Source organism: Bufo gargarizans, chromosome 10 (assembly GCF_014858855.1).
Source record: "Bufo gargarizans isolate SCDJY-AF-19 chromosome 10, ASM1485885v1, whole genome shotgun sequence".
In the NCBI taxonomy this organism is placed as follows: Eukaryota; Metazoa; Chordata; class Amphibia; order Anura; family Bufonidae; genus Bufo; species Bufo gargarizans.
In genome coordinates, this window is record NC_058089.1 from 43,042,428 (window position 1) to 43,065,569 (window position 23,142).

General features: G+C 45.3%; 2 protein-coding genes across 6 annotated transcripts in view; one reads left to right on the forward strand and one right to left on the reverse strand.

Moving 5' to 3' along the window:
• The window catches only part of DNAJC4 (DnaJ heat shock protein family (Hsp40) member C4), a 46,069-nt gene extending 37,451 nt beyond the window's left edge, over positions 1 to 8,618 (reverse strand). Inside the window, exons 1-2 of one of the 2 annotated variants that reach the window (XM_044270741.1) lie at positions 8,563 to 8,618; positions 4,403 to 4,500 (exon numbers count right to left, since the gene is read on the reverse strand). In XM_044270741.1, the coding sequence (XP_044126676.1) occupies positions 4,403 to 4,485 (83 nt within the window). In that variant the 5' untranslated portion in view covers positions 4,486 to 4,500; positions 8,563 to 8,618. The remainder of the gene's footprint in view (positions 1 to 4,402; positions 4,501 to 8,562) is intronic. The other variant, XM_044270742.1, reaches the window with a different exon arrangement.
• On the forward strand, positions 8,148 to 21,473 carry NUDT22 (nudix hydrolase 22). 4 transcript variants are annotated; one of them, XM_044270739.1, is made up of 6 exons: positions 8,148 to 8,348; positions 15,574 to 16,263; positions 16,445 to 16,552; positions 17,059 to 17,156; positions 17,240 to 17,333; positions 21,044 to 21,473. In XM_044270739.1, exons 2-6 carry the CDS (start codon positions 15,673 to 15,675, stop codon positions 21,143 to 21,145), a joined length of 993 nt encoding a protein of 330 aa, XP_044126674.1. In that variant the 5' UTR covers positions 8,148 to 8,348; positions 15,574 to 15,672; the 3' UTR covers positions 21,146 to 21,473. The 4 variants fall into 4 exon arrangements, with proteins under 4 accessions (XP_044126674.1, XP_044126672.1, XP_044126673.1 ...); XM_044270737.1 differs by lacking the exon at positions 8,148 to 8,348 and adding an exon at positions 8,638 to 8,698; XM_044270738.1 differs by lacking the exon at positions 8,148 to 8,348 and adding an exon at positions 8,673 to 8,714.
• Positions 21,474 to 23,142: the final 1,669 nt, after the last annotated feature.

Sequence of the window (23,142 nt, forward strand, 5' to 3'; positions counted from 1 at the left end):
AGGCCGGATCCGGATCAATGCCTTTCAATGGGCATTCATTCCGGATCCGGCCTTCAGGATTTTTGGCCGGAGCTAAAAGCGCAGCATGCTGCGGTATTTTCTCCGGCCAAAAAACTTTCCGTTCCGGAACTGAAGACATCCTGATGCATCCTGAACGGATTTCACTCCATTCAGAATGCATTAGGATAAAACTGATCAGGATTCTTCCGGCATAGAGCCCCGACGACGGAACTCTATGCCGGAAGACAAAAACGCAGGTGTGAAAGAGCCCTTATTTATTAAAAAGGAATAAGTACATTTTCATGGACACAAGTATTCAGACCCTTTGCTATGTCACTTGAAATTTAGCTCTATTGGCCTCTCATTTCTCTTGATCATCTTTGAGATATTTATACTAGGGTTGCTCCGAGTATCAAACTTTCGATACCCAAACGATACTTTTTCACCCGCATCGATACGATACTGGGATTAGCTTTTTCTCAATACTCGGCTACACTGCTTGGTATCTCTTCTCCATAGAGAATGTGGTGCGCGCCATATACCACATTCTCATCAGCAGCACCATGGAGAAGGAGGGAATCCCTCCCTCCCCATTGTGACACGGCCGCCACTGCCACCAATTAAAACATTAAGGGGAGGGTGCTCTGAAGCTGCCACTGCGCCACCAATAAAAATAATAAACCCCTAAATGCAAATGTATGGAGTGGGCTGCTACGATGAGCCCGCTCCACACGCAGCGGGTGTTGGATGTATCATACAGCCGCAATGATGGGGAACAGCAATCCCGTCAAACCCCATCATCTAACCCAGGGCTCGACAAATCCCAGGCGCCAGGTCGCCATGGCGATCAGGAATTCGGTCCTGGCACTTGGGTATTTGTCAGCCTATTTTCAAAGGTGCCCGGGCGATGGGTGCGGAGCGCTGGAGGGGGCCCCGTTTTGTCCGGAGGCAGCAGGAGTGGAGATGAGCGCCTCCATTGTGGAAGCACTCATCTCCATATTCATCTGTATCGCCGTCCTCATGGCAGCGATACAGATGAATGGTGCGGAGGAGCAGGGGAGAGTAGCCTATCAGAGGCCTGAGCCGTACAGTGAGGGACACAGGCCGGAAGAGTCCTGCATCGCATCACTGACAGCAGCATAAGGTAAGTATATGAGTTTATTGTTTTTATTATTTATAGTGTACTGTGGCAAGAAGGGGGGTAGGGTCCCTATATACTGGCACAATATGGGGGGGCACTATGGAGAAGAGGGGAAAGCACTATGGGGGCCCTATATACTGGCACAATATGGGGGGGCACTATGGAGAAGAGGGGAAGCACTATGGGGCACTATGGGGGCCCTATATACTGGTACATTATGGGGACACTATGGAGAAGAGGGGAAGGAGCACTATGGGGGCATCTACTGGGGGCTTAATGACGCGGTTCCGCCTGGCTCCTAACTTTTTTAGCTGGCTCCTAGATTCCAAGGAAATTTGTCAAGCCCTGATCTAACCCCTAAGATTTCGGCACCTAAGGGCTTAAATGACTGGGTTCAGCGTTATCGCCATTCCCAGTCATTGTGTACTGGTTCCAGCTGTATGATACAGCCGGCACCCACCTCGCATGGAGCCGGCTCGGGTAATTTCATCGGGTATCATAACAGCCTGGACGATACTGAAGACATCCATAGTCAGCTCTCTGCTGCTGTGTGCACAAAGGGGGCTAATAGTTATTAAATAAAAAGTAAAAATAAAGCCACCAAAATATTAAAAGTTTAAATCACCCCCTTCCCAAATTTTACATAGAAAAATATATGAATAATAAAAAAATAAACATATTAGGTATTGCTGCGTCCAAACAAAGTCAGAACTATTAAAATATTAAACAATATCTCCTATGCAGTGAATGCTGTAACAGGAAGAAAACTGAACAACACACAATTCCCCATTTTTTTGTCACCTTGTCCCCCCAAAAATAAGATAGGACTGTTCTATTATGTGCCGAAAGCTCTGAAAAATGTGGATTGCACACGTTTTTTTTTTTGCGTTTTATTTTTCTTTCGTGTGGTATCGAATGGTATCAAATATCGCAATAATTTTTTATGGTATTGCAATCTAATCAAAATGTTGGTATCATGACAACCCTAATTCATATGTACCAAGCCAATATGCAGCAAAGTATTAGAGACAACAGCGAGATGACAACCTGGCTGAGGAAGTAGTAAGGCCTCAGGGTGCTCGGTAGAGAAAAGTTACCACTTACATCACTCAAGAAATCTGGTGACCAAGCAATTTAAGGATTAGATGGGATCTGAACAATTATTTGGAAGGCAGCACAATAGTGCAATGTGTAGCAATGAGACTGTGTAACACTGGGGTCATGGGTTCAATATCAAAATGGCCAACATCTGGAAGACTTTAAATCCGCAGTGTTTACTGCCTTTGGCATCTCTGTTTCCTCCCAGAGTTCAATAACATGGCAATAGGGCCGCTTCTTGGCAGAGTAATTAACCTTAATGCCCCTCTCAATGTGTGTGGCAAGGAAATGTAATAGCACATTTCTGCAGGCAGGGACTGAAGTAAAGCAATACGTTTCTTTATATAGGAGGCAAATGAATGAATGACAGGTCGTTTCACATTCACTTATATACGTGCAGATATAGTTGTTGAGGCCTAATGTCCAGAATCACGTTTAATGAGGGTTTTTTTTATTCCCGAGTAGTGATTAGTATACAGAATATATAAGGACACAAAATTTTAATCAGTTAGAAGGTTTTGTCCTGCGATTATATATTCAATATGTTGTTTACATCACACGAAACATCCCTTTTCAATTTAAGTAATTTAAATAAATGCTCCTTTGTCCTGATATTTGCTACCTACTTGTTATGGTGCCCCCTGCTGGTCTTTGATGCAGTTCTTAAAGCCCAAATCAGGAGTGAATACAAAAAATACTGAAAGCAGTAGTATCTGTCCTAAAAGGGGTTCTGCACTTTGTTTAAACTGATGATCTATCCTCTGGATAGTTCATCAGCTTCTGATCGGCGGGGGTCTGACACCCAGGACCCCCGCCGATTAGCTGTTTAGGAAGGCAGCGGTGCTGCAGGAGTGCCGCGGCCTTCTCACTGTTTACCGCTGGCCCAATGACGTCAGGACTAGTATCAGTGGCCTGGGAGCGGCTAAGCTCCGTTCACTTGAATGGCAAGGCCAGTGATACTAGTCGTGACGTCACTGGTCCAGCGGTAAACAGTGAGAAGGCCGCGGCGCTGCTGGAGCGCCGCTGCCTTCTCAGACAGCTGATCGGCGGGGGTCCCGGGTGTCGGACCCCCGCCGATCAGAAGCTGATGATCTATCCAGAGGATAGATCATCAGTTTAAACAAAGTGCAGAACCACTTTAATACTACCTCTCCTTTTATGATCCACCCCTGATTATGGCTTAAAGGGGTTGTCTAATCTCAGACAATGGGGATATATCGCTAGGATATGCCCCCATTGTCTTATATTAGGAACAGAGCGATACACCCCCATTGTGTGTGATGAGACAACCCCTTTAAAAACTGCACCAAAAATCCTGAATGTGTGGCAGCACCCTAACATTTATCTACCATGTCCAATGTCAGTAGCTCAGTCCCAACACCTGGATCCTATTGTACACAGGTGGTGCTGGCAAAGTGTACTCTTCCTATTGTGTAGGCCAGCCAATATGTTCACATTTGAAGTTATGGCTTCCATTTGTAACGATACTCTGTCTGATCCGTTCTCTGATCCTCTGTAGCGCATGGCAAGAGCTGTTTTGTTAACATTCTCACACTGCTAGGCTGAGGCTCCCACCTAGCAGTGTTCCCGGTGACGTCACTGGCACTAATGGATGGTCTGTAGCACTACCCTAGGCTGTTTTACAGGCTAGGGCAGCGCTAAAGACTGCCCATTAGTGCCAGTGACATCACCGGGCTTACTGCTAGGCGGAAGCCTCCACCTAGCATAGCTATTCTGAGAACACGTACATCACTGGAGGTAAAGACAAAGCCCTTGACCTGCGCGATGCAGCACAGGGCAAGGGGGAGTATTGGAGCATGAAATGCTGAATCAGTGAAGAAGGGCTAACATGTAAAGATGACCAATTTCTTTCCACTGCAACTGATACAATCTTATAATGATTAAAGCTTATACCATAATTCCTAAAAATGGGTTGATTGGCCTGTATTCTAGGTGTCATAACCACATGACTATCATCTATAATGTGGACACATAAAAGGATTTCATAGCCTTGCAGCACGAGATTACTAAAGACAAAGTACTGATGTTAAAAATACTGTAGTACATGTAAAAGGTTCAGGTAGGTAGGAGAAGCTATGAGAGAGGAGTGGTATTACTGCACACAACGTCCGTCACTGTGGGCCGCGTGACAAACCGCCTCACCGTAAATATGTTCCAGCACAGCGATGAGCCTGTTGCAGACATAGTTGGAGTCCTTCTTTACACAGGCCACGCCATAACATCATGAGTCATGTTAATCCCTGTCAAGAGACAGTATGGTGAGTGTTAAATCAGAGCTCATGTTCAACAATGTAATAAATGACACTACAATATCACCCCCAAGTCAATACATGGGCAGCAGAGGGCGCCACCTGAGGGACACACAGCAAACTGGGTGCTGACTGTGTGAAAAGGTCTGCTGAATATATGCCCCCTCATATACGCAGCTGTATGGCCACATATTGCATGTGTCCGTCACTGACTACACAAAGAACGTATACCGAGTATTTTTCAATGCAGTTCAGGCTATGGTACCGTAATGTATACTGTGCAGGCTTATGCCAAAAGCTCACTCAATTGGTATAGCTTCGAGTATTGAAGTCTATAGGCATACACAGTGATGGAAAAAAGGCAGGTGTGAAACAAATGCTGCAAAGTAAAAATGCTTTCAAAAATAAAAGTGTTAATGGTTTATTTTTATCAATTCACAAAATGCAAAGTGTAAAAAGAGAAATCTAAATCAAATCAATATTTGGTGTGACCGTCCTCTGCCTCCAGTTCTCAATCAATCCTTCTCGGTACACTTGCGCACAGTTTTTGAAGGACTTTTGCAGGGAGGTTCTTCCAAACTTCTTGTACAACTAATCACAGATCTTCTATGGTTGTAGTCTTGCTCAAATCCTTCTGTCTCTTCATGTAATCCCAGACTGGATGATGTTGAGATCAGAGGACTCCTTCTTCTTTACACTGAAGATATGTCATCAATATCTGATCGGTGGAGGCCTGACTCCCAGCACCCCCACTGATCAGCTGTTTGAAGAGACATGCTGCTGCCTCTTCCTAGGCCTGTGATGTCACGTTCATTGGTCACGTGGCCAAGGCACAGCTCAGTCCTATTGAAGGGAATGGAATACCAAGCACAGCCGCTATGCCCACCGGGGCGCTGTGGCCTCCGCTCTACGTAAGGTAAATATCTATGTGCTGTAATAAATGCAGCAATAACGAGCTCATGTACTAGTCAGTATCGGGTCACGGTTTGCCTTCAGCACTGGGACGCAGGATGTAATTATCACTCAATACTATCATCTCTATAGTTCTAAATCAAATACCCGTGTAATTATCTACAAATGGGAGGGAATTTTTTGGCCGCCACTTCAATGTATGGTAAAATGCGAAGGTCGGCAATTAAACATGCCGCCACTATGTGGGGAATCCTGCTTGTGCCATTTTCCCGTTCTCTGCTTAGAAATACAACATAAATGATCAAACAGCGCGGGAGGGGGATGTGCTTGTAGACCACATACATGAAAACTGCAAGGACGCCTCTGCTACAAAGAAGAAGTCTACTGACGGCACAACCAATTATTTAGCCTTTCTTCTAACACAGAAGTGTTTTAACCTTTTTTTGTTTGTGGTGAAGGCCTCCAGGGAGCGCCCCCTTCCATAGTAACTAATCACAGCTCAGCTTTTATTTTTTCCAGAGAAGTTTAAGAAATAAAAACGGAGCTGTGACTGGATACTGTGGGAAACAAGGCCAGGTTATACTAGCATACAATCTGCGTATGAATCTTCTTCCCTGTAAGGCCTCTTTCACACGGGCGTCATGTTTTTTGCCCGGATAAGAGGCGGGTGCGTTGCGGGAAAATGCGCGATTTTTCCGCGCGAGGGCAAAACATTGTAATGCGTTTTGCACTCGCGTGAGAAAAATCGCGCATGTTTGGTACTCAAACCCGAACTTCTTCACAGAAGTTCGGGCTTGGGATTGATGTTCTGAAGATTGTATTATTTTCCCTTATAACATGGTTATAAGGGAAAATAATAGCATTCTGACTACAGAATGCATAGTATAATAGTGCTGGAAGGGTTAAAAAAAATATAAAAAAGTTAACTCACCTTCTCCTCTTGATCGCGTAGTTCCCGGTCGGTCTCTTCTTTAGCTGTGGGCTAAAGGACCTTTGATGATGTCAGATCACATGCTCCATCACCATGGTGATGACCATGTGATTGGAGCATGTGATCTGACATCACCACAGGTCATTTAGCCCACAGCTAAAGAAGAGACCAACCGGGAACTACGCGATCAAGAGGATAAGGTGAGTTAACTTTTTTTTTTTTTTTTTTAACCCTTCCAGCACTATTATACTATGCATTCTGTAGTCAGAATGCTATTATTTTCCCTTATAACCATGTTATAAGGGAAAATAATACAATCTTCAGAACATCAATCCCAAGCCCGAACTTCTGTGAAGAAGTTCGGGTTTGGGTACCAAACATGCGCGATTTTTCTCACGCGAGTGCAAAACGCATTACAATGTTTTGCCCTCGCGCGGAAAAATCACGCGTGAAAATCGCACCACATCCGCACTTGCTTGCGATTTTCACGCAACCCCATTCATTTCTATGGGGCCTGCGTTACGTGAAAAACGCAGAATATAGAGCATGCTGCGATTTTCACGCAACGCATAAGTGATGCGTGAAAAACAACGCTCATGTACACAGACCCATTGAAATGAATGGGTCAGGATTCAGTGCGGGTGCTATGCGTTCACGTCACGCATGGCACCCACGCTGAAATCACGCTCGTGTGAAAGGGACCTAAGCCAACTGATAAAAACAGAGGCACATGGAGGTAGAGAACAGGCCCAACAAACTGTCATTCAAGCCCCTTAACGACTGTAAAAAAATTCTGAAATATGGCCTTGTAAGGTCTTAACGGTGTCACCCAGAAGGTCATTTTTTTTATTTTAGTAAAAGGCTCAGAATGGGTTAAACAAGGTGTAGTTTGGAAGGTAATTTTCTTTTATTTGAAATAAAAGACTCACTGTGGGTTAAATAAAATAAAAGAAGCAATACTCACCTCACCGATGCCCCTGAGCTTCCATTCTGACGTTTCTCTCTCCTTCCTCTGAACATATAGGAATTGACTGCTCAGCCAATCATTGACCGCAGAGTAGACGCGCCGCAGTCAGTGATTGGCTAATTGTTCATTTCCCGTGAGCAGGAAAGAGAGGTAAGTGGAGACCTGGGAATTGGAGGGGAGCTGTGGGGATCGATGAGGTGAGTATTGCTTTTTTTTTTGTTTTTTTTAAACCATCCTGAGTCTTGTGTTAAAAATAAAACATAAAGAATAACCTTGCAAACTAAACCTTTAATTACGCAATTATTGTGCATGGTTTTGAGGCTGCCCATACACTTTTAGACTGCTGCCGGCCATGAGCTACTCCCCCCTATACAGGGAGATGGCATGTTTATTCCAATCGGGGGAGGGGGGTAGAGGAGCCGCCAGACATCTCTCTCTGCCGCTTATCTCCCATGTTACAGACCAGGCCCATTACAATTAAAGATGAGCAAATTTCATAACGGAAACGGGACGGATCCATTTTGCAGCCCATAGACTTCTGTTATGACGGAACGAATAACGGAATGCCTCTAAAGACATTCCGATATGCATTCCGTCATAGAATTGCGTCATGGTCCGTGGTAACGGAATCCATAATGCAAGTCACCTTTTACCACCAAAGTGTGAACGAATTTCATAAGCGCAAATTCGCTCATCTCTAATTGCAATCATGGCCGTACTATGTTCACAGAGCCCATAAACAGGTCTACAGCCAGTTTCTCAGGACCTGAAACATTATGGACAGTGGAGGCACACAGCTGTAGTGGGGGAGGGGAGTCCAATCAATCCTGAGGATGGCCGTCCAGTCCTCGGGGTGTGGACATTTCTGAGCCTGCTTCCTAGCTGCGGGTAGTGAGTCAAGCCTCTGCCAATGGCCACAGAGTAAGCTGTAGGTGTGCAGTGTCCTGGATTACTGGTATGTGCCCAGTGGCTGATGACTTCGCATACTGAAGGCTGTGTGCACACGGAGGGAGGACGCTGCTGACACAGGTTTGCCATGTTTGTCTCCAGCACTGTGTCATAACAGGTTTGTTGTCGTCCACTCACAGAGTAAAACAAGCCAGGGGACGGAGAGGACAGCCGGCACTACAGACACAGCTCTCCCTACAAAGACGTACGGCTTCACTGCCCCTTCATTAACAGTTACACAAGCATGGGGTAAACCATCTGCACTTTAGGGGGTTCACAAACCAATCCTACTTACCGTCTTCACATATGTCACCTTCGACGCGCAGCGCATGCGCTAACCATAGATGAGTTCTGATTGGCTGGCATGTTACTTAGTGGCCAGTCACGCTATCAAATGGGAGCGGAGGAGGCGGCACCGAGCGGGGACTCAGGTAACGGGCGCTCTAGGTACGGGGGCACGTACGTAGCGATATTAGACGTGGCGGTGATCCGTGCTGCTCCTATGGGAGTTTACACTGGCGGCTGGAAGGTCCGGGCGACCGCCTTCATTACGGTGCTGCCATATTCAGCACCTTTCTCTGCCCGCGACATTGATATAAAGAGCTGGCCCTGTGCAGAGCTGCAGTCCTCACACGTGGACTTCCCCTTTAAGTGCAATGTAGGAGAAGCTGGAGGTGGTTAAGACCCTGTTAGGGCTATAACTTCAGTTTAACCCCATCTCGCCCGGCCATTTTCCATTTCTTTATTTTAGTTTTTGCCCAAAAGCCATAGGGGCGTATTCCTTCACCTGCATAGCCGCACAAGAGCTTGGTTACTGCAGGACAATCTGTATTTCTTAAGGGGCCATTTATTATTCTGTACAAATTACTGGGAGTTACTCCATTGTTTCAGGGCATGCACTGGGCAGTAATGATACCTGGATTCTGCAGGTCAGTGCCACCCCTATAGTTATGTGTTACAGGTAAAATATGCTAATACTCAGGATAGGTCATCAGTATCTGTGGCGTCTAACCCTCGGCCAGTGCGGTCATGTTTATCGGTCACATTGCCTAAGCGCAGCTCACTCAAGTGAATGAGCCTGGGCCGTATTACTGCGCACAGCCACCGTGCTTGGTTAGATGTGAGGAGGCCTCGGCTCACTGGAGCGCCATGGCCTAGACAGCTGAAGGGCAAGGGTAGCGGGAATCAGATCCCCACTGATCAGATATCGATGACTTAACTTGGGACTCATGCACACAGTTTTTTTTTTCTTTTTGTGTGGTTTTTTTTTTTTTTTTTTTTTTTTTTTTTTTTTTGCGGACCACATGCAAAATCATTCATTTTAATGTGTCTGTAGAAACCCCGGAAGTTACTCCGTGTACATTCCGTTTCCGCTAAATAATGAAACAATGTTATTGTCCACATTACGGACAAGGATAGTACTGTTCTATTAGGGGTGTGGGGATGTGCTCGTGGTAGGCTGCGGTAGCGGCAGCAGTATTGAGGCAATCACAGACAGTGTTTGTGATACACTGTGACTTTATTCACACTAAAGGCATAACCAGCAATGTGCAGACCACACAGGTGCATATCCACATAGTGCATAGAACAAAAGTCCTTCCATAGCAAATAAACAGCAGGTTTGAATCGCCTTGTTTCTGGACAGACCACACTGGTCCTGCAGGCTTCTAGGCTACCCGCTGTAACCGCAATGATCTGGTTCTTACTCCACCGAGGCCAGGACCTCTGGTGGCACGTATCGTCCGTCCATTACTATCCCGGGGACTCTTCTACATATCCCCCCCCCCCTTCCTTTGTTCACCCCTGAGGGCTTAAACATACTGTTCAAGCCTGAGGGGGTGAACACATGCACAGCAGTGTACCCGGGACAGGGCATCTGTGTTCCCCTGTAAGCGTCCGGCCCTGTGTTCAACAGTGAACTTAAAGTTCTGGAGGGACAAGAACCACCTGGTGACCTGAGCGCTCCCCTCCTTAGCTCGACTCATCCACTGGAGAGGGGAGTGATCGGTCACCAGACGGAACCTTCTCCCTAAGAGGTAATATCTGAGAGACCTGAGTGCCCACTTGATGGCGAGGCACTCTCTCTCCACGATGCTATACCAGGTTTCTGCTGGGGTAAGCTTGCGGCTTAGGAAAACCACGGGGTGCTCTTCCCCATTGAGCTTCTGGGAAAGCACAGCCCCTAGTCCTACTCCCGAGACATCTGTTTGAACTACAAACTCCTGCTTGAAGACGGACGTCACCAGAATTGGGGACCCACATAGGGCCGACTTCAAACGGGAGAACGCCTCCTCCTCCTGCTCCCCCCAGCGAATACAGGAGGCGGGTACTGGCAGCAGTAAAAAGTAGTAATTGGCATACGGAGCAGGAGACTGTAACTGGGGCACAGCAGGCGAACGGAGCGGCGCTCAGGAATAATAGTAAGTGCAGGGAGATCCCTGGGTGCCGCTCTATGTAGCCTGGTAATTTAACTAAGTCCGAACCCATAAAAAAGGTTGTCCTATCATTGGTGGCGCCCTCCCCTCCTTTGCCCCTCTCTCCCCATTGGTGGCAGCTGCACAGGGGGAGGGAGAGACTGCTTCCTTCTCCCCTGTGCTGTTGAAGGAACATGAGCGTGCTCATGTACAGAGATACTAGACTGCGCAGCAGCGCAGGCCAGTATTAAAAAAAATTGAAATCCCGGTATCGTATCGATACCGGGACAAAAGTATCGATTGGGTATCGAAATTTCGATACCCGCAACAACCTTACTTGATACCATGTGAAAAAAATAAACACCACAGAAAGCTGCGTGCATTCTGCATTTTATGGAACGTCCTGCCCATAATAGAACAGTCTGATCCTATTTTTTGGGGAGACAAGGTGACTACAAAAAACGGTGAATCGTGCATTTTTATAATTTTTTTATTTTTATGTTACGGCGCTCACCACATAGGACATTTAAAAAATATATTTTAATAGTTTGGACTTTTCAGCCGTGGTGATATGTTTATTGTTTATATATTTCATATGTAAAATTGGGAAAGGGGGTGATTTTATATAAAAATTTTATCAATTTTTTTAATTTTTTTTTTTAAAACTTTTTATTTAATAACAATTTTCCCCCTTAGGGCCAGAACATGGGATCTTTTAATTCCTTGTCCTAATCATCCTAATAGAGCTCTATTAGGGCGAAGAGGATCTTATACTCTCCTTGCTGCCCTGTGCATAGTACACACAGCAGCAGGGAGCCGACTATGGCAGCCAGGGCTTCAGTAGCGCCCTGGCTGCCATAGTTACCGATCGAAGCCCCAGGATTACACTGCTGAGGTTCCGATCAGAACTGCCACTGTCACCAATGATTTTAATATTCGGGGGGGGGGGGGGGGGGGTTGAAGGGAGAGGGCGCACTGCGCCACCAATGATTTTTAATTCTGGGGGGGAGGGTGCACTGCGCCACCAATGATAATATAATTAACATTTAATACAGGAGGCGGGTGCGGCACCTGAGAGGTTAACTGCCGCTAATCTCAGCGCCCCGCCAGAACCCGCCTCCGGGATTTGTAGGGACTTTTCATCTGGCAAAAAATTTTATACTGGGCAGAGACTTTGGGGACTTGGTTATACTGGGCAGAGACTTTGGGATTTGGTTATACTGGGCAGAGACTGCCCTTGTTCTCCTGGGCGTCTCCTTCTCCCAGGCTGTGAGCTCTGCGATTGGCCAGTGCTACAGCCTGGGAGAAGGAGACGCCCAGGAGAACAAGGGAAGTCTCCGCCTAGTATTACCAAGTCCCCGAAGTCTTCGCCCAGTATAACCAAGTCCTCGAAGATACTGGAGAACGGAGCGGCGCCCAGGGATAATAGTAAGTGCAGTGAGATCCCTCGGCGCCGCTGTACATATCATGATATGGAGACCATCGAGGAGCCGATCTACCATCCTCTGGAACGTCACTGGAGCATTCTTCATTCTAAACGGCATGACCAAAAACTGGTACAGGCCGAATGGAGTGATGAACGCTGACTTCGGAAGAGCATCTGCGTCCAGAGGAATATCTCCAATATATTAATTATTATATTATTATTATAACTGAATAGGCTTTGCATGTATAACTTAACACTTTAAGGACCTGCGCCATACTTGTACGGCAGAAGCCCGGTCCCCAAACATGGTGCCTACTCGCACGTTTTAAATAGCAGAGACCCACGGCACATGTATGCATACATTTTGCCGTTCAGATGCCGTGGTCAAATGTGACCACGGCATCTGCGCAGTCCGGAAGCGGAAGTCACGCACTTCCGGTCCGGTAACAGCATTCCCCGGCTGAGATCGGGGAACCTGTTACATTGATCTAATAGGCTGAAGCCTCAAGCAGGCTTCGGTGCCTATTAGATGACTATACCAATACAGGCCACTAGGGGGCAGTATTGTATTGAGTGCAAAAGAAGTGTTCAATGGTGTCTATATAGACATCAATGAACACAATAGTCAATCTAATGATTGCCAGTTATTGGCACCCAAGGTGACTAAAAAAAAATAGTTTTTGCAAATATAAAAAATAAAACTTCAAATCATCCCCCTTTCCTTATAATAAAAATACTTAATAAAAAAATAAATAAACATCATGGGCATCACTGCGTGCGAAAAATGACCATACTATTCAAATATAACAATATTAATGGATTACGGCAAATGGAGTAACGGGGGGAAAAAATTTAAAACAGACAATTTGCCTGTCACGGCCACGGTTATGGTCGTGACTCCTTGGGAGCCGCATACAGTTGCCCGCGGTTGTGGTTGTTGTGTCAACCGCAGCTGAGGCATAATGTAGTTGGCCTCAGTGCGGTTGCCGCGGACAACAGCTTTGTGTGCGGTTCCCGGGGAGTTGGGTGCGTGTGTGGATGCACTTTGTTTGTATGTCTGGTGTGCACGGACATCTTCCTTTCACTTTGGCTGTCCGTGGCAGCGTCTGGTATGTTGTACATGTGGTGGCAGTGTCCTGGCCTTCGGGCTGTCTATCTGGACGCCTGCCACCCATGTCGTTGCCAGCGGCAACAGCCACAGTGTGATCTGTTGGACACTTCCCCTGTCTGTGACTTTCCCTTCTGTGGTGCTGGAAGGGTTAACTCCCTTCCCAGTGTGTGAGTGATGTCACTGGGTGTGTCTGACTGGGGGTGTGGCTTCTTGGCCTATAAAGCCTGAGTGTTTTGCATGGTTCAGTAGGTTGCTTCAGCCCTGCTAGCTGGAGCAGCCTCCTGTGTATTTGACCTGCCTGTGAGAGCCACCCCTATGGTCATAAAGAAAATTATAGTTCTTGTTGATGTCTTTTTGTTGGTGAGGTTGTGTGTTGTTCTGTTGGGAGCTTTCTATGTTTTGGTGCAGCTAATGGTTCTGGTCTCCTGTCTCTTGAGGGATCCAGTCAGCAAGGCTGTGGCAGGTTGGTGGAACTACTTAGTTCGCCTGCCATTTCCATTAGTCTGTTAGTGTTCCCCTTTTCCCAACAGCTTGGCCATTGAGACTCCTGCTCCTCCGTGCCAAGGAGGAGTAGGTCGTCTTACCCAGCTCCTAGCGCAGGGATCTGCGGAGGGTAAGATAGGGCTCCGAGGTTCCTGCGCATGGGTCCTCCTACCTTAAAGGTCGGCCCATGCAGGTTAGGAGTTAGGGTCAGGGTAGGGACGCTGTAGGAGGTGACCTGCTCCCTATCCTGTTCTCATGGGCGAGTAGCCACTACACCACCTGGCATCGCACGGCTGAGGGTTTCCCCCATCCTCAGCCGTGACATTGCCATTTTTTGTCACTTCAACTACCCAATAATTTTTTTAATAAAAAGAGATCAAAAAGTCGCACACACTTCAAATTGGTATCACTGAAAATAACAGATTGTCCCGCAAAAATGAGCCCCCAAACAGCCGTGTAGACAACTAAAAAAGTCAGAATATGGTTAAAAAAAAAATATCTTCAAAGGTTTTAATTTTTTTTTCAGTATTAAAACACAAGAAAAATTTATAATTATACAAGTGTGGTTTCGTCACCGTACTGACCTGGAGAATGAAGATAACGGGTCAATTTTTACAGCGTAAAAAATAAAATAAAAACCTTTTATCAGAATTGTGTTTTTTCCCAATTATATCCTATTTGGAATTTTTTTCCCGCTTCCTACTACATGGTAAGCAACTGTAAATGGTGCCATTAGAAAGTACAACTTGTCCCGCAAAAAATAAGCCCTCATCAGGCTATGTGAATGGAAAAATAAAAAAGTTAGGATTATGGGAAGGCGGGGAGTGAAAAACGAAAACGCAAAAATAGAAAATCCCAGGTTCCTTAAAGGGGTTAAAGTCTAGACGTGCCAGGCAAATTCCGAATTCATATTTGGAATCCGCACGCTTATTTTAGTATAAATCGCATGTTTTTCTCTCAGTAGTAAAATCATTGTTGTGCGGTGCAATGGGCTGATTAGTTTAACAAATAGGTGGGGATGGGAGGATAAACAGAGACATACACACAGTGCGTTCCCTCGCACCCACAATAGACTGCATTTACCAGCGTTGGCGAAACACAGCCTGGATTTGTCACACTCCCCAATTACAATGCATATGTAAAGCCGCCCATCTCCATACGTGGTCGCTAGTGATTTTCACATTCAGTGGATTTCAGTAAACGAGGATGTAAACTCAGGTTTACGGAATTTGGAATGAAATACATATACTGAAGTCAGTGCAAAAAACCCCTGTGTTTACTCAGCCTCTCCTGAGAGATTCCACCAAGCATGCTGTGAGGTGTCACCAGGTGAGGCAGCTACACCTGAAAGGTGACATTCCTGGGGTGTCTATGACAAGTGCGAGAGGGGAGAGATGAGATCTCCTCACTATATTATGCCTGGTAAGTAATACATTGCATTTCAGCTTGTATGCTGACAGCCTGCCTGTGAGACCCAGCCTAAGGGCTGGATCTCACAGGCTTCCGTAGAAGGCAAGCCCCGATGCCTATGAAAGGCATCAGGCTTGCCTTCTTTGCCACCGTTCCCCGCCACTGCAGCGCCCATACCCTCTGCATCCCGTGGACAGCTTTGACCGCGGCATACAAGGGGTAATACGCCAGCATCTGTGTTTTCAGCAGGGGCTCGGCTGTCAGTGACTTCCGGGTCCGTGCCGCTGATCGGCCCGACGCAGTTCCTGCACCCGCCTGATCAACCCTGCCTTACATGTATGGTGCTGGTCCTTAAGGGGTTAATGTACATGGGCACTGATTATCATTTTATCACACAGCTTCTGCAGTTAAACAGTATAAATAGATGCTAATGTAGGTTTTATGGTATTTTTGTACTTTTAGGCTTTTTTCAATCTTGGGGAAAGTGAGAAACAGGGACATTTGGATAAGATTTTGACTTCTTGGGAGTGACTTCAGTTTCATGTTCTCTCTGCAAACTTCATGGATCCTGAGATCTCCATCTTGTACTGCAGTCCTACACCTCTGGGCATTCCTCAACGGAAAGTTCACGTTCAGCTCTCTCCACTGTATCAGCGATGTCGTCTTCCACCCCAATTAGAAGAACGGATCCTCTTGGACTGGGAAGAACGTCAGCGAAAACAACCATGGGTATTTAATGGAGCAAAATTCAGGCTTCATTCAGTCTTGCCTGAAGGAGATGTTGGAACAACAGATAAACTCGCAGCTGAGCAGAATAAGGAGAAGGGAAATAAAGAAAGCACCAAGAGTGATGGTGGAGAGGAGAGAGGAGAAAATGAAACTACCCTGGATGAAGGTGGGGGGCTTACCCTACATCTGGCGCTAACATGTTACAGAGACTTCCTGGGAACCAACTGGTCAGGAGAAGCACATGCCCTACAGGAAAGGGGAGGACAAGAGTTTGGGGACACTCAGGCCTATCTGGCACAACCACTTGGTGTAGGAGCTGCTTTGCAATGTAAAGATGGACGCTTTGTCATACTGAGAAGAAGCCATAGAGTGGGAGAGGCACCAGGTCTGCTCGATGTACCAGGAGGACACCCTGAACCTAAGGTATAGTAAATGTAAAAATGAATTGGGAAATTATGATAATGTAACAAGTGAGGTAAGAGGGGAGTGTGCCCTGGCTTTTTAGGACAGTGGTGGTGGTCCTGGTCTACAATAGGTAGTCATTTTTATATGTGACCACTTCTTTGGGACAAAGTTTTAACTTCGTTTTTCTATACTGTTTTAGGTGGTTGCTCCCAATGTTCCAGAGGAAGAGCTGAGTTTGGAAGTGTTAAAACCAGAACTAGTCATTAGAGAGCTGTTTTCATCCATTCTGGCTGAGATACGGGATGAGGTGAGGGTCTTCTTCTACCAGCTGTACAAGCCTGCATATTATATTCTAATGTCACTGGGCGCAAACTCTGGACATGGCAATTCTAAGTTCTGTCATCTCTTCCTTACAATTATATATATTTTTTCCATTGGCTGTATTATGTTGTGCCTTATGTTCTGCCGCATAGTAAAACCATACTGTAATCGTTCATGCATTTTCACTGCAGTTACATGGCAAACACAGATGATACTCATGAAAAAATGTGTACAGTTTTTGCAGAACGGCATAACCGCACCATGTGAATACACCCCTAACCACTTCACTTTGACCTAAGAGTATTTGGTGGAAGTGCTACATGTATAGCATTTTGTGGTTTCCATGTTCAAAGACCACATCTGCAGTATATGCAGTGACCATAAGGTGTCAGTATGTAGCATTCACGGTCCTAGTTGGCAGCAACTGAAGCTTATGAATCTAAGGAATTGTTTGAATATTTTCTAACTGTATATGCTTTTGGTTTTTTTCAGGTTAATTTGCCCCTGTCTACCCTTAGCGAACCTCTTCTCTTGGGCATTGCTTGTAATCACACCAGCGCAGGACGACCTAGTGCTGAATTTTATGTCAAGTGAGCAGTTTGGATGCAGTTAATATTGATAATCCAGTCTTTTATCATTGGCAATTAATTAATTTGATGCTGCTTGTTCTCAGATGTAGTCTGACCTCAGAAGATGTGAAGGAGAGGTACTTGCAGGGGGGCCCAGAAGCACACGAATCGACAGAAATTATTTTTCTTGAAAAAGAGGTAAATGTTGGATTGTTTCATGGTTAAATGTATTTAAGTTACTATACTATACATAGCATCAAACATGTATTTCAGTCTTCTTCAAATAACTGCATGCACTTTCGACTTTTGGCTAAATTTCAGCCACTACTTGGCCTTCTGACATTCATGTGGTGGTTGCACCATTTCACACAACTCTCAAGGGGTGGGATATATTAGGCAGCCAGTGAATAGTTGGTCTTGAAGTTGATGTGTTGGAGGCAGGAAAATGGACAAATGTAAGGATCTGGGCAACTTTGACAAAGGGAAAATGGTGATGGCTAGACAACTTAGTCAGAGCGTCTCCAAAACAACAGGTCTGCTCGTGGACCAGTCTGGTCATGTGCCCCTCCATCAGCGTCCATGTTCAGACCAGGGCAGTCACCACGAGTAAGAGAAACAATGCTGATCGGCTTATAACAGTATATTATTAAGTTAATCATAGTGCTGTTTCCAGCTCATTTAGCTAGGATGATGTGGCCACCCCCTATAATGCTGGCTATAACAGGAAGGTGTCAGAACACAGTGCATCATAGTCATACTACCCATGCTGAACCTTGTCCACCACTAAAACCCTAGTGGGCAGGTTAGCATCAGAACTGTACCATGAGTAATGGAGAAAAGTGGCTTAGTCTGATAAGTCATGAATGAGGAAAGCACCAGGATGCCCTGGGTCCTGCCATTCATGTGGATGCTACATTTGCACATGCCACCTACCTAAGTATTATTGTAGACCAAATACCCCCTTTAAGGCAACCATATATCCTAATGGCGTGGCTTCTGTCAACAGTATAATATGGCTTGCCACATGCAAAAATTCACAAGTGGTATGAGGAACATGACAATGAGTTCAAGCTCTGTTAGCTAATGTTCCTTTAGTACATACAGTATGTATAGTTATTGATTGTTTATTCAATTATAGCTCATTGTTCTTATTATTTACACTCATTGACAAAAAAAATAACGCATCCAGATAGAAATGTTGGATTGCTGAAAAACTCACCAGGCAGATATGTAAATGATTGCAGGTGTTGTCTCATTAGACACTGGGTGTTGCTAGAAGAGGGCATAAAAAAGTGCTTCCCCCGCTGCCCTCAGGCTCTGAGGCTACTTTTGGGTAGTGTATCTCTTGGTAAAGATCATGGACCGTTAGACATGCCTCTATTCAAAGACATTCTGCCCAGTTGACAGACTGAGAGGGGAACATCATTGGACTGAGATGACTCCAGATGGCCCAGACAGACCACCAGTAGAGCATGAGCAGCTTCCACCGTTTTACTTTTCTCCATCTAGACACAGATGGCACCTTCATTACACACCCCTCTCTCTAAGCATTAAAAATGTTGGTGTCATGGCACCCATTACGTGTATTGCCATTGACAGCCAGCCACCAACGCATTTGTTTTCAGTGGTGGCGTTAACGAGAAACCTGGACAGCTATGGACTGGAATCATCTTTATTGACAAATCCAACGATGGTCAGGTTCCAGTATGAAGACCTTATGGTGAGAGCTTCAGCCCTACCTTTGCTGTGGAGCGACACACTGCCCCAACTATTGGTGTGGTGATCTGAGGAGCCATCGCATATCACATTCGGTCACCCCTAGTAGTGTTACAAGGGACACTAACAGCTCAGCCAGAAGTGCAGGACATCCTGCAGCCACATGTTAACAGCCAACTAGAATTTTTTAGCAGGATAATGCTCACCCACGCATAGTAAGGGTTTCTCAGGAATGTCTCTGCAGATTGTAACACTTCCTTGGCCTGCCCATTCACCTGATTTATCACCAATTGAGCATTTATGGGACCAGCTGGGATGTCAGCTTCAGCAATCTATGAATGTGCATGATCTACAGGCCCAGCTGCAATATCTGTGGGAAAATGTGCAGCAGGATATCATAGAGAACCTGTATGCATCCATGCTTAAAGGGGTTCTCCGGGCTAAACCTAAAATTGGGGCATAATATGGCAAATGGGGCACTGTGGATGGCAATGGGAGCACTGTTGATGGCACATGGGGGCACTGGATGTCACTGCCCCAATGTGCCATCCACAGTTCCTCAATGTAGATGGCACATGGGAGCACTGTGGATGACACATTGGGGCAGTGTGGATGGCACATGGGGCAGTGTGGATGGCACATGGGGCACTGTGGATGGCAATGGGAGCACTATTGAGGCACATGGGGGCAATGGATGTCACTGGGGAACAGTGGATGGCACTTGGGGCACTGTGGATGTCACTGGATGTCACTCGGGGCATTGTGGATGGCACATAAGGCACTGTGAATGTCACTGTTGTGGCTACTGTGATTGGACCAGAAATCCATGCCTCAGTCCATGTGTCAGCAACAATTTCCAGGCCAACCTCGGCTTCCCGACCAGATAAGAGACTGGCTGTATCATACATTACTGTCATATCGTCAGTTCGGTCAGGAGAGTGCGGTTGGCCTGGGAGATGTGGCAACACGCAGACCGTATTTCCCATGCTGATCATGGTCTTGTCTCAAGTGTATCACACATGATGGCCCAAGATAAACCCTTCAGCAGTCAGGACCAAAAAAGATAGGATTAGGCCTCATGAACAGGACCATATCCGTTCTGCTTTTTCCAAGTAGCAGATCTGCTAAATAAGTTTACTGCCTGTGTGAGATGTGCATTTTTTTTTTCCAGAGCCATTGAGTTCTATGGGTTTTAGATCTGCATTATGAGGACCAGAATAAGAAATGTTCTATCTTTTGCTGTACTGATATATGGATGTGGAAAGCACACTGCAAAAAAAAAAAAAAAAAAAAAAAAAAAAAAAGAAATGTGCGGGTCACACACGGACAGTATCCTTATTTAGTGGATCTGCGTCTCGCAGACCGCAAAATGGATATGGTAGTGTGCATAAGGATTTAGATACACAGCTCGGCAGGCTGTATTAAGATACACACTTCAGCTGGAAGTATCACACATACATGTTAGGATTAGATACAGATGTGTTTGGATGTGTTGGCCGATTCCAGCTGTTTATTACACTATGGAGATAGTGAGGGCAGAGCCTGTGGACAGTCAGTGATGGGATTTAGACACTGGGTGAGAAGCAGATTCATAGCTGGGTGTAGAAAGATAGACACAGGAGTTATAGATGGAGTAGCTGCTGCAGGCAGAGCAGTGTGGGGGGCGTGGCCAGCCTGTGACTCATCTCTGTGCAGTGCAGCCAGGCTTGTGTATCAATAAAGTTTATGTATTCAACAAAACAAGAAGGGGAGAAAGTAAGCAGCTCTGCCAGCATAATGTGATGTCTTCCAGGGGGAAATAGAAGCTCAGACATGAAAAACAGGTATTGGGGGAATATGTATGCATGGTGAAGGGGTGTTGGGAGCACATAAAAATAATTTTTATTTTGGGACCGGACAAACTCTTTAACCGTATCTAATTTTCTATCCAGGCTAGAGGCGGCCCGGGGTACTAGAACCTCCTCCTTACAGTTTTTCCTAATAAACTTATCCTCTCTGTCTAATATTGTAATCACTTACATATATTAACATTACATTCAAAAACAGAACGTTTCATTAGATTCCAACAACTCCTTGGTGTGTTATTTATTTATTTTTGTCAGTTAGTGTATTTTCTCATGATAAATGTGTCCAAAACAAATATTTTTTTACTGTTTTTCGTTTTTAATTGTATGGTTCTTTTTTTTGTGCAGGATTTACTGACCATTGAAAACTCAGAAATGTGGAAAGAGTTGTGTCCTTCAGCAAAAGGTTGTGTGAAACTGTACCTCATGGTGCAAGAGCAAAAGTCCTAAGAGTGGACACTGATCGCACTGTTCTGTTTGACATAAGGAATAGCAGAACTTCCTTTTATGTCAGAAGTATGTTTACACCTAGGATTTCCATGTGTTAGATAAAGAAGCACATGTACACTTTTATGTAGCTTGTAGCATATTTACTGTTTTGTAATAAAGCAGTTTTTCAGTATAGTGAATGTATATTTTTTAAGGGATTACCTCCTTTCTTTCCTGAGTCTACAACAATTTCAGGCTACTTTCACACTTGCATTGTTGTTTTCCGGTATTGAGATCCAGCAGAGCAAAAAATATTTCCATTTAGGCCTCTTTCACACTTGCGTTCTTTTCTTCCGGCATAGAGTTCCGTCGTCTGGGCTCTATGCCGGAAGAATCCTGATCAGTTTTATCCTAATGCATTCTGAATGGAGTGAAATCCGTTCAGGATGCATCAGGATGTCTTCAGTTCCGGAACGGAACGTTTTTTGGCCGGAGAAAATACCTCAGCATGCTGCGCTTTTTGCTCCGGCCAAAAATCCTGAAGACTTGCCGCAAGGCCGGATCCGGAATTAATGCCCATTGAAAGGCATTGATCTGGATCCAGCCTTAAGCTAAACATCGTTTCGGCGCATTGGCGGATCCGACGTTTAGCTTTTTCTGAATGGTTACCATGGCTGCCGGGACGCTTAAGTCCTGGCAGCCATGGTAAAGTGTAGTGGGGAGCGGGGGACCAGTATACTTACCGTCCGTGCGGCTCCCGGGGCGCTCCAGAGTGACGTCGGGGCGCCCCACGCGCATGGATGACGTGATCACATGACACGTCATCCATGCGCATGGGTCGCTCTGACATCATTCTGGAGCGCCCCGGGAGCCGCACGGACTGTTAAGTATAACGCTCCCCCGCTTCCCACTACTACTATGGCAACCAGGACATTAATAGCGTCCTGGCTGCCATAGTAACACTGAACGCATTTTGAAGACGGATCCGTCTTCAAATGCTTTCAGTACACTTGCGTTTTTCCGGATCCGGCGTGTAATTCCGGCAAGTGGAGTACACGCCGGATCCGGACAACGCAAGTGTGAAAGAGGCCTTAGTCCTCATGCATTCTGAATGGAAAGAGATTCTTTCAGGATGCCTTCCGTTCTGTCAGCATTCTGTTTTGTGACCGGACACAAAACCACTGCAAGCTGCAGTTTTGTGTCTGGTCATAAAAACTGATTCGTCACTGAAAACAATGTAAGTCAATGGTGACGGATCATTTTTTTTTTTTTTTTTTTTTTTTTTTTTTTAGAAGCCTAAAAAAATTGATCTGTCACCTATTGACTTTCATTGTATTTAGTTGACAGATGTTTTGATTTCACACAACCGCATCCTAATGGAACGGATGCATCCTGATGTGACAAATCAAAACGGATCCTTTTACTTCCTGTATTGAGATCCTCTGCCGAATCTCAATACTAGAATTAACAACAAAAGTGTGAAAGTAGCATAACAGGTTATTTAATTTGAAACACGAACAGTATAAAAATATGGCAAATATCTATATTGATGCAAAAAAATATTAATTACATAAAATATAAGTCCTCATACAACCTTGTCAGTGAAAAAAGTTATGGCTGCTGAAATGGCTGCAGACAGGCAAATAAAAAAAATAAAAAATTAGGTGAGTTCACATCAACGTTTAGCTGTCCATTGTTCTAATCTGTCGGAGAGGGGAAAAAAAAAGGATCCTGTTGTGTCAGATCTGCATGTAGGACTTTCTTTCCAGTCTAAAAAAACGGATCTTGGACGGAAATGGCTCAAAAGGATGACAACTGATGCAACAGGATCCATGTTTTTATAGGATCCTGTTTTTATTTTTTTTATTTTTTCTCCTCTTATTCTGACGGATCAGAAGAATGGAAAGCTAAACGGTGATTTAAACTCATTCTTAGCTGATCATTTAAAAGGTTTTCCCACAATGCAAACCTTTTGTATATATCCAGCCAACTGGATCCCCGCTGATCACAAGAACAGG

Excerpts from the sequence above, each read along its gene's own strand:
- NUDT22 (XM_044270739.1), top strand. The coding sequence starts at position 15,673 with ATGGATCCTGAGATCTCCATCTTGTACTGCAGTCCTACACCTCTGGGC. Across the intron at positions 16,553-17,058 it reads TGGCTGAGATACGGGATGAG|GTTAATTTGCCCCTGTCTAC; the intron begins GTGAGGGTCTTC and ends GGTTTTTTTCAG. Across the intron at positions 17,334-21,043 it reads TTATTTTTCTTGAAAAAGAG|GATTTACTGACCATTGAAAA; the intron begins GTAAATGTTGGA and ends TTTTTTGTGCAG.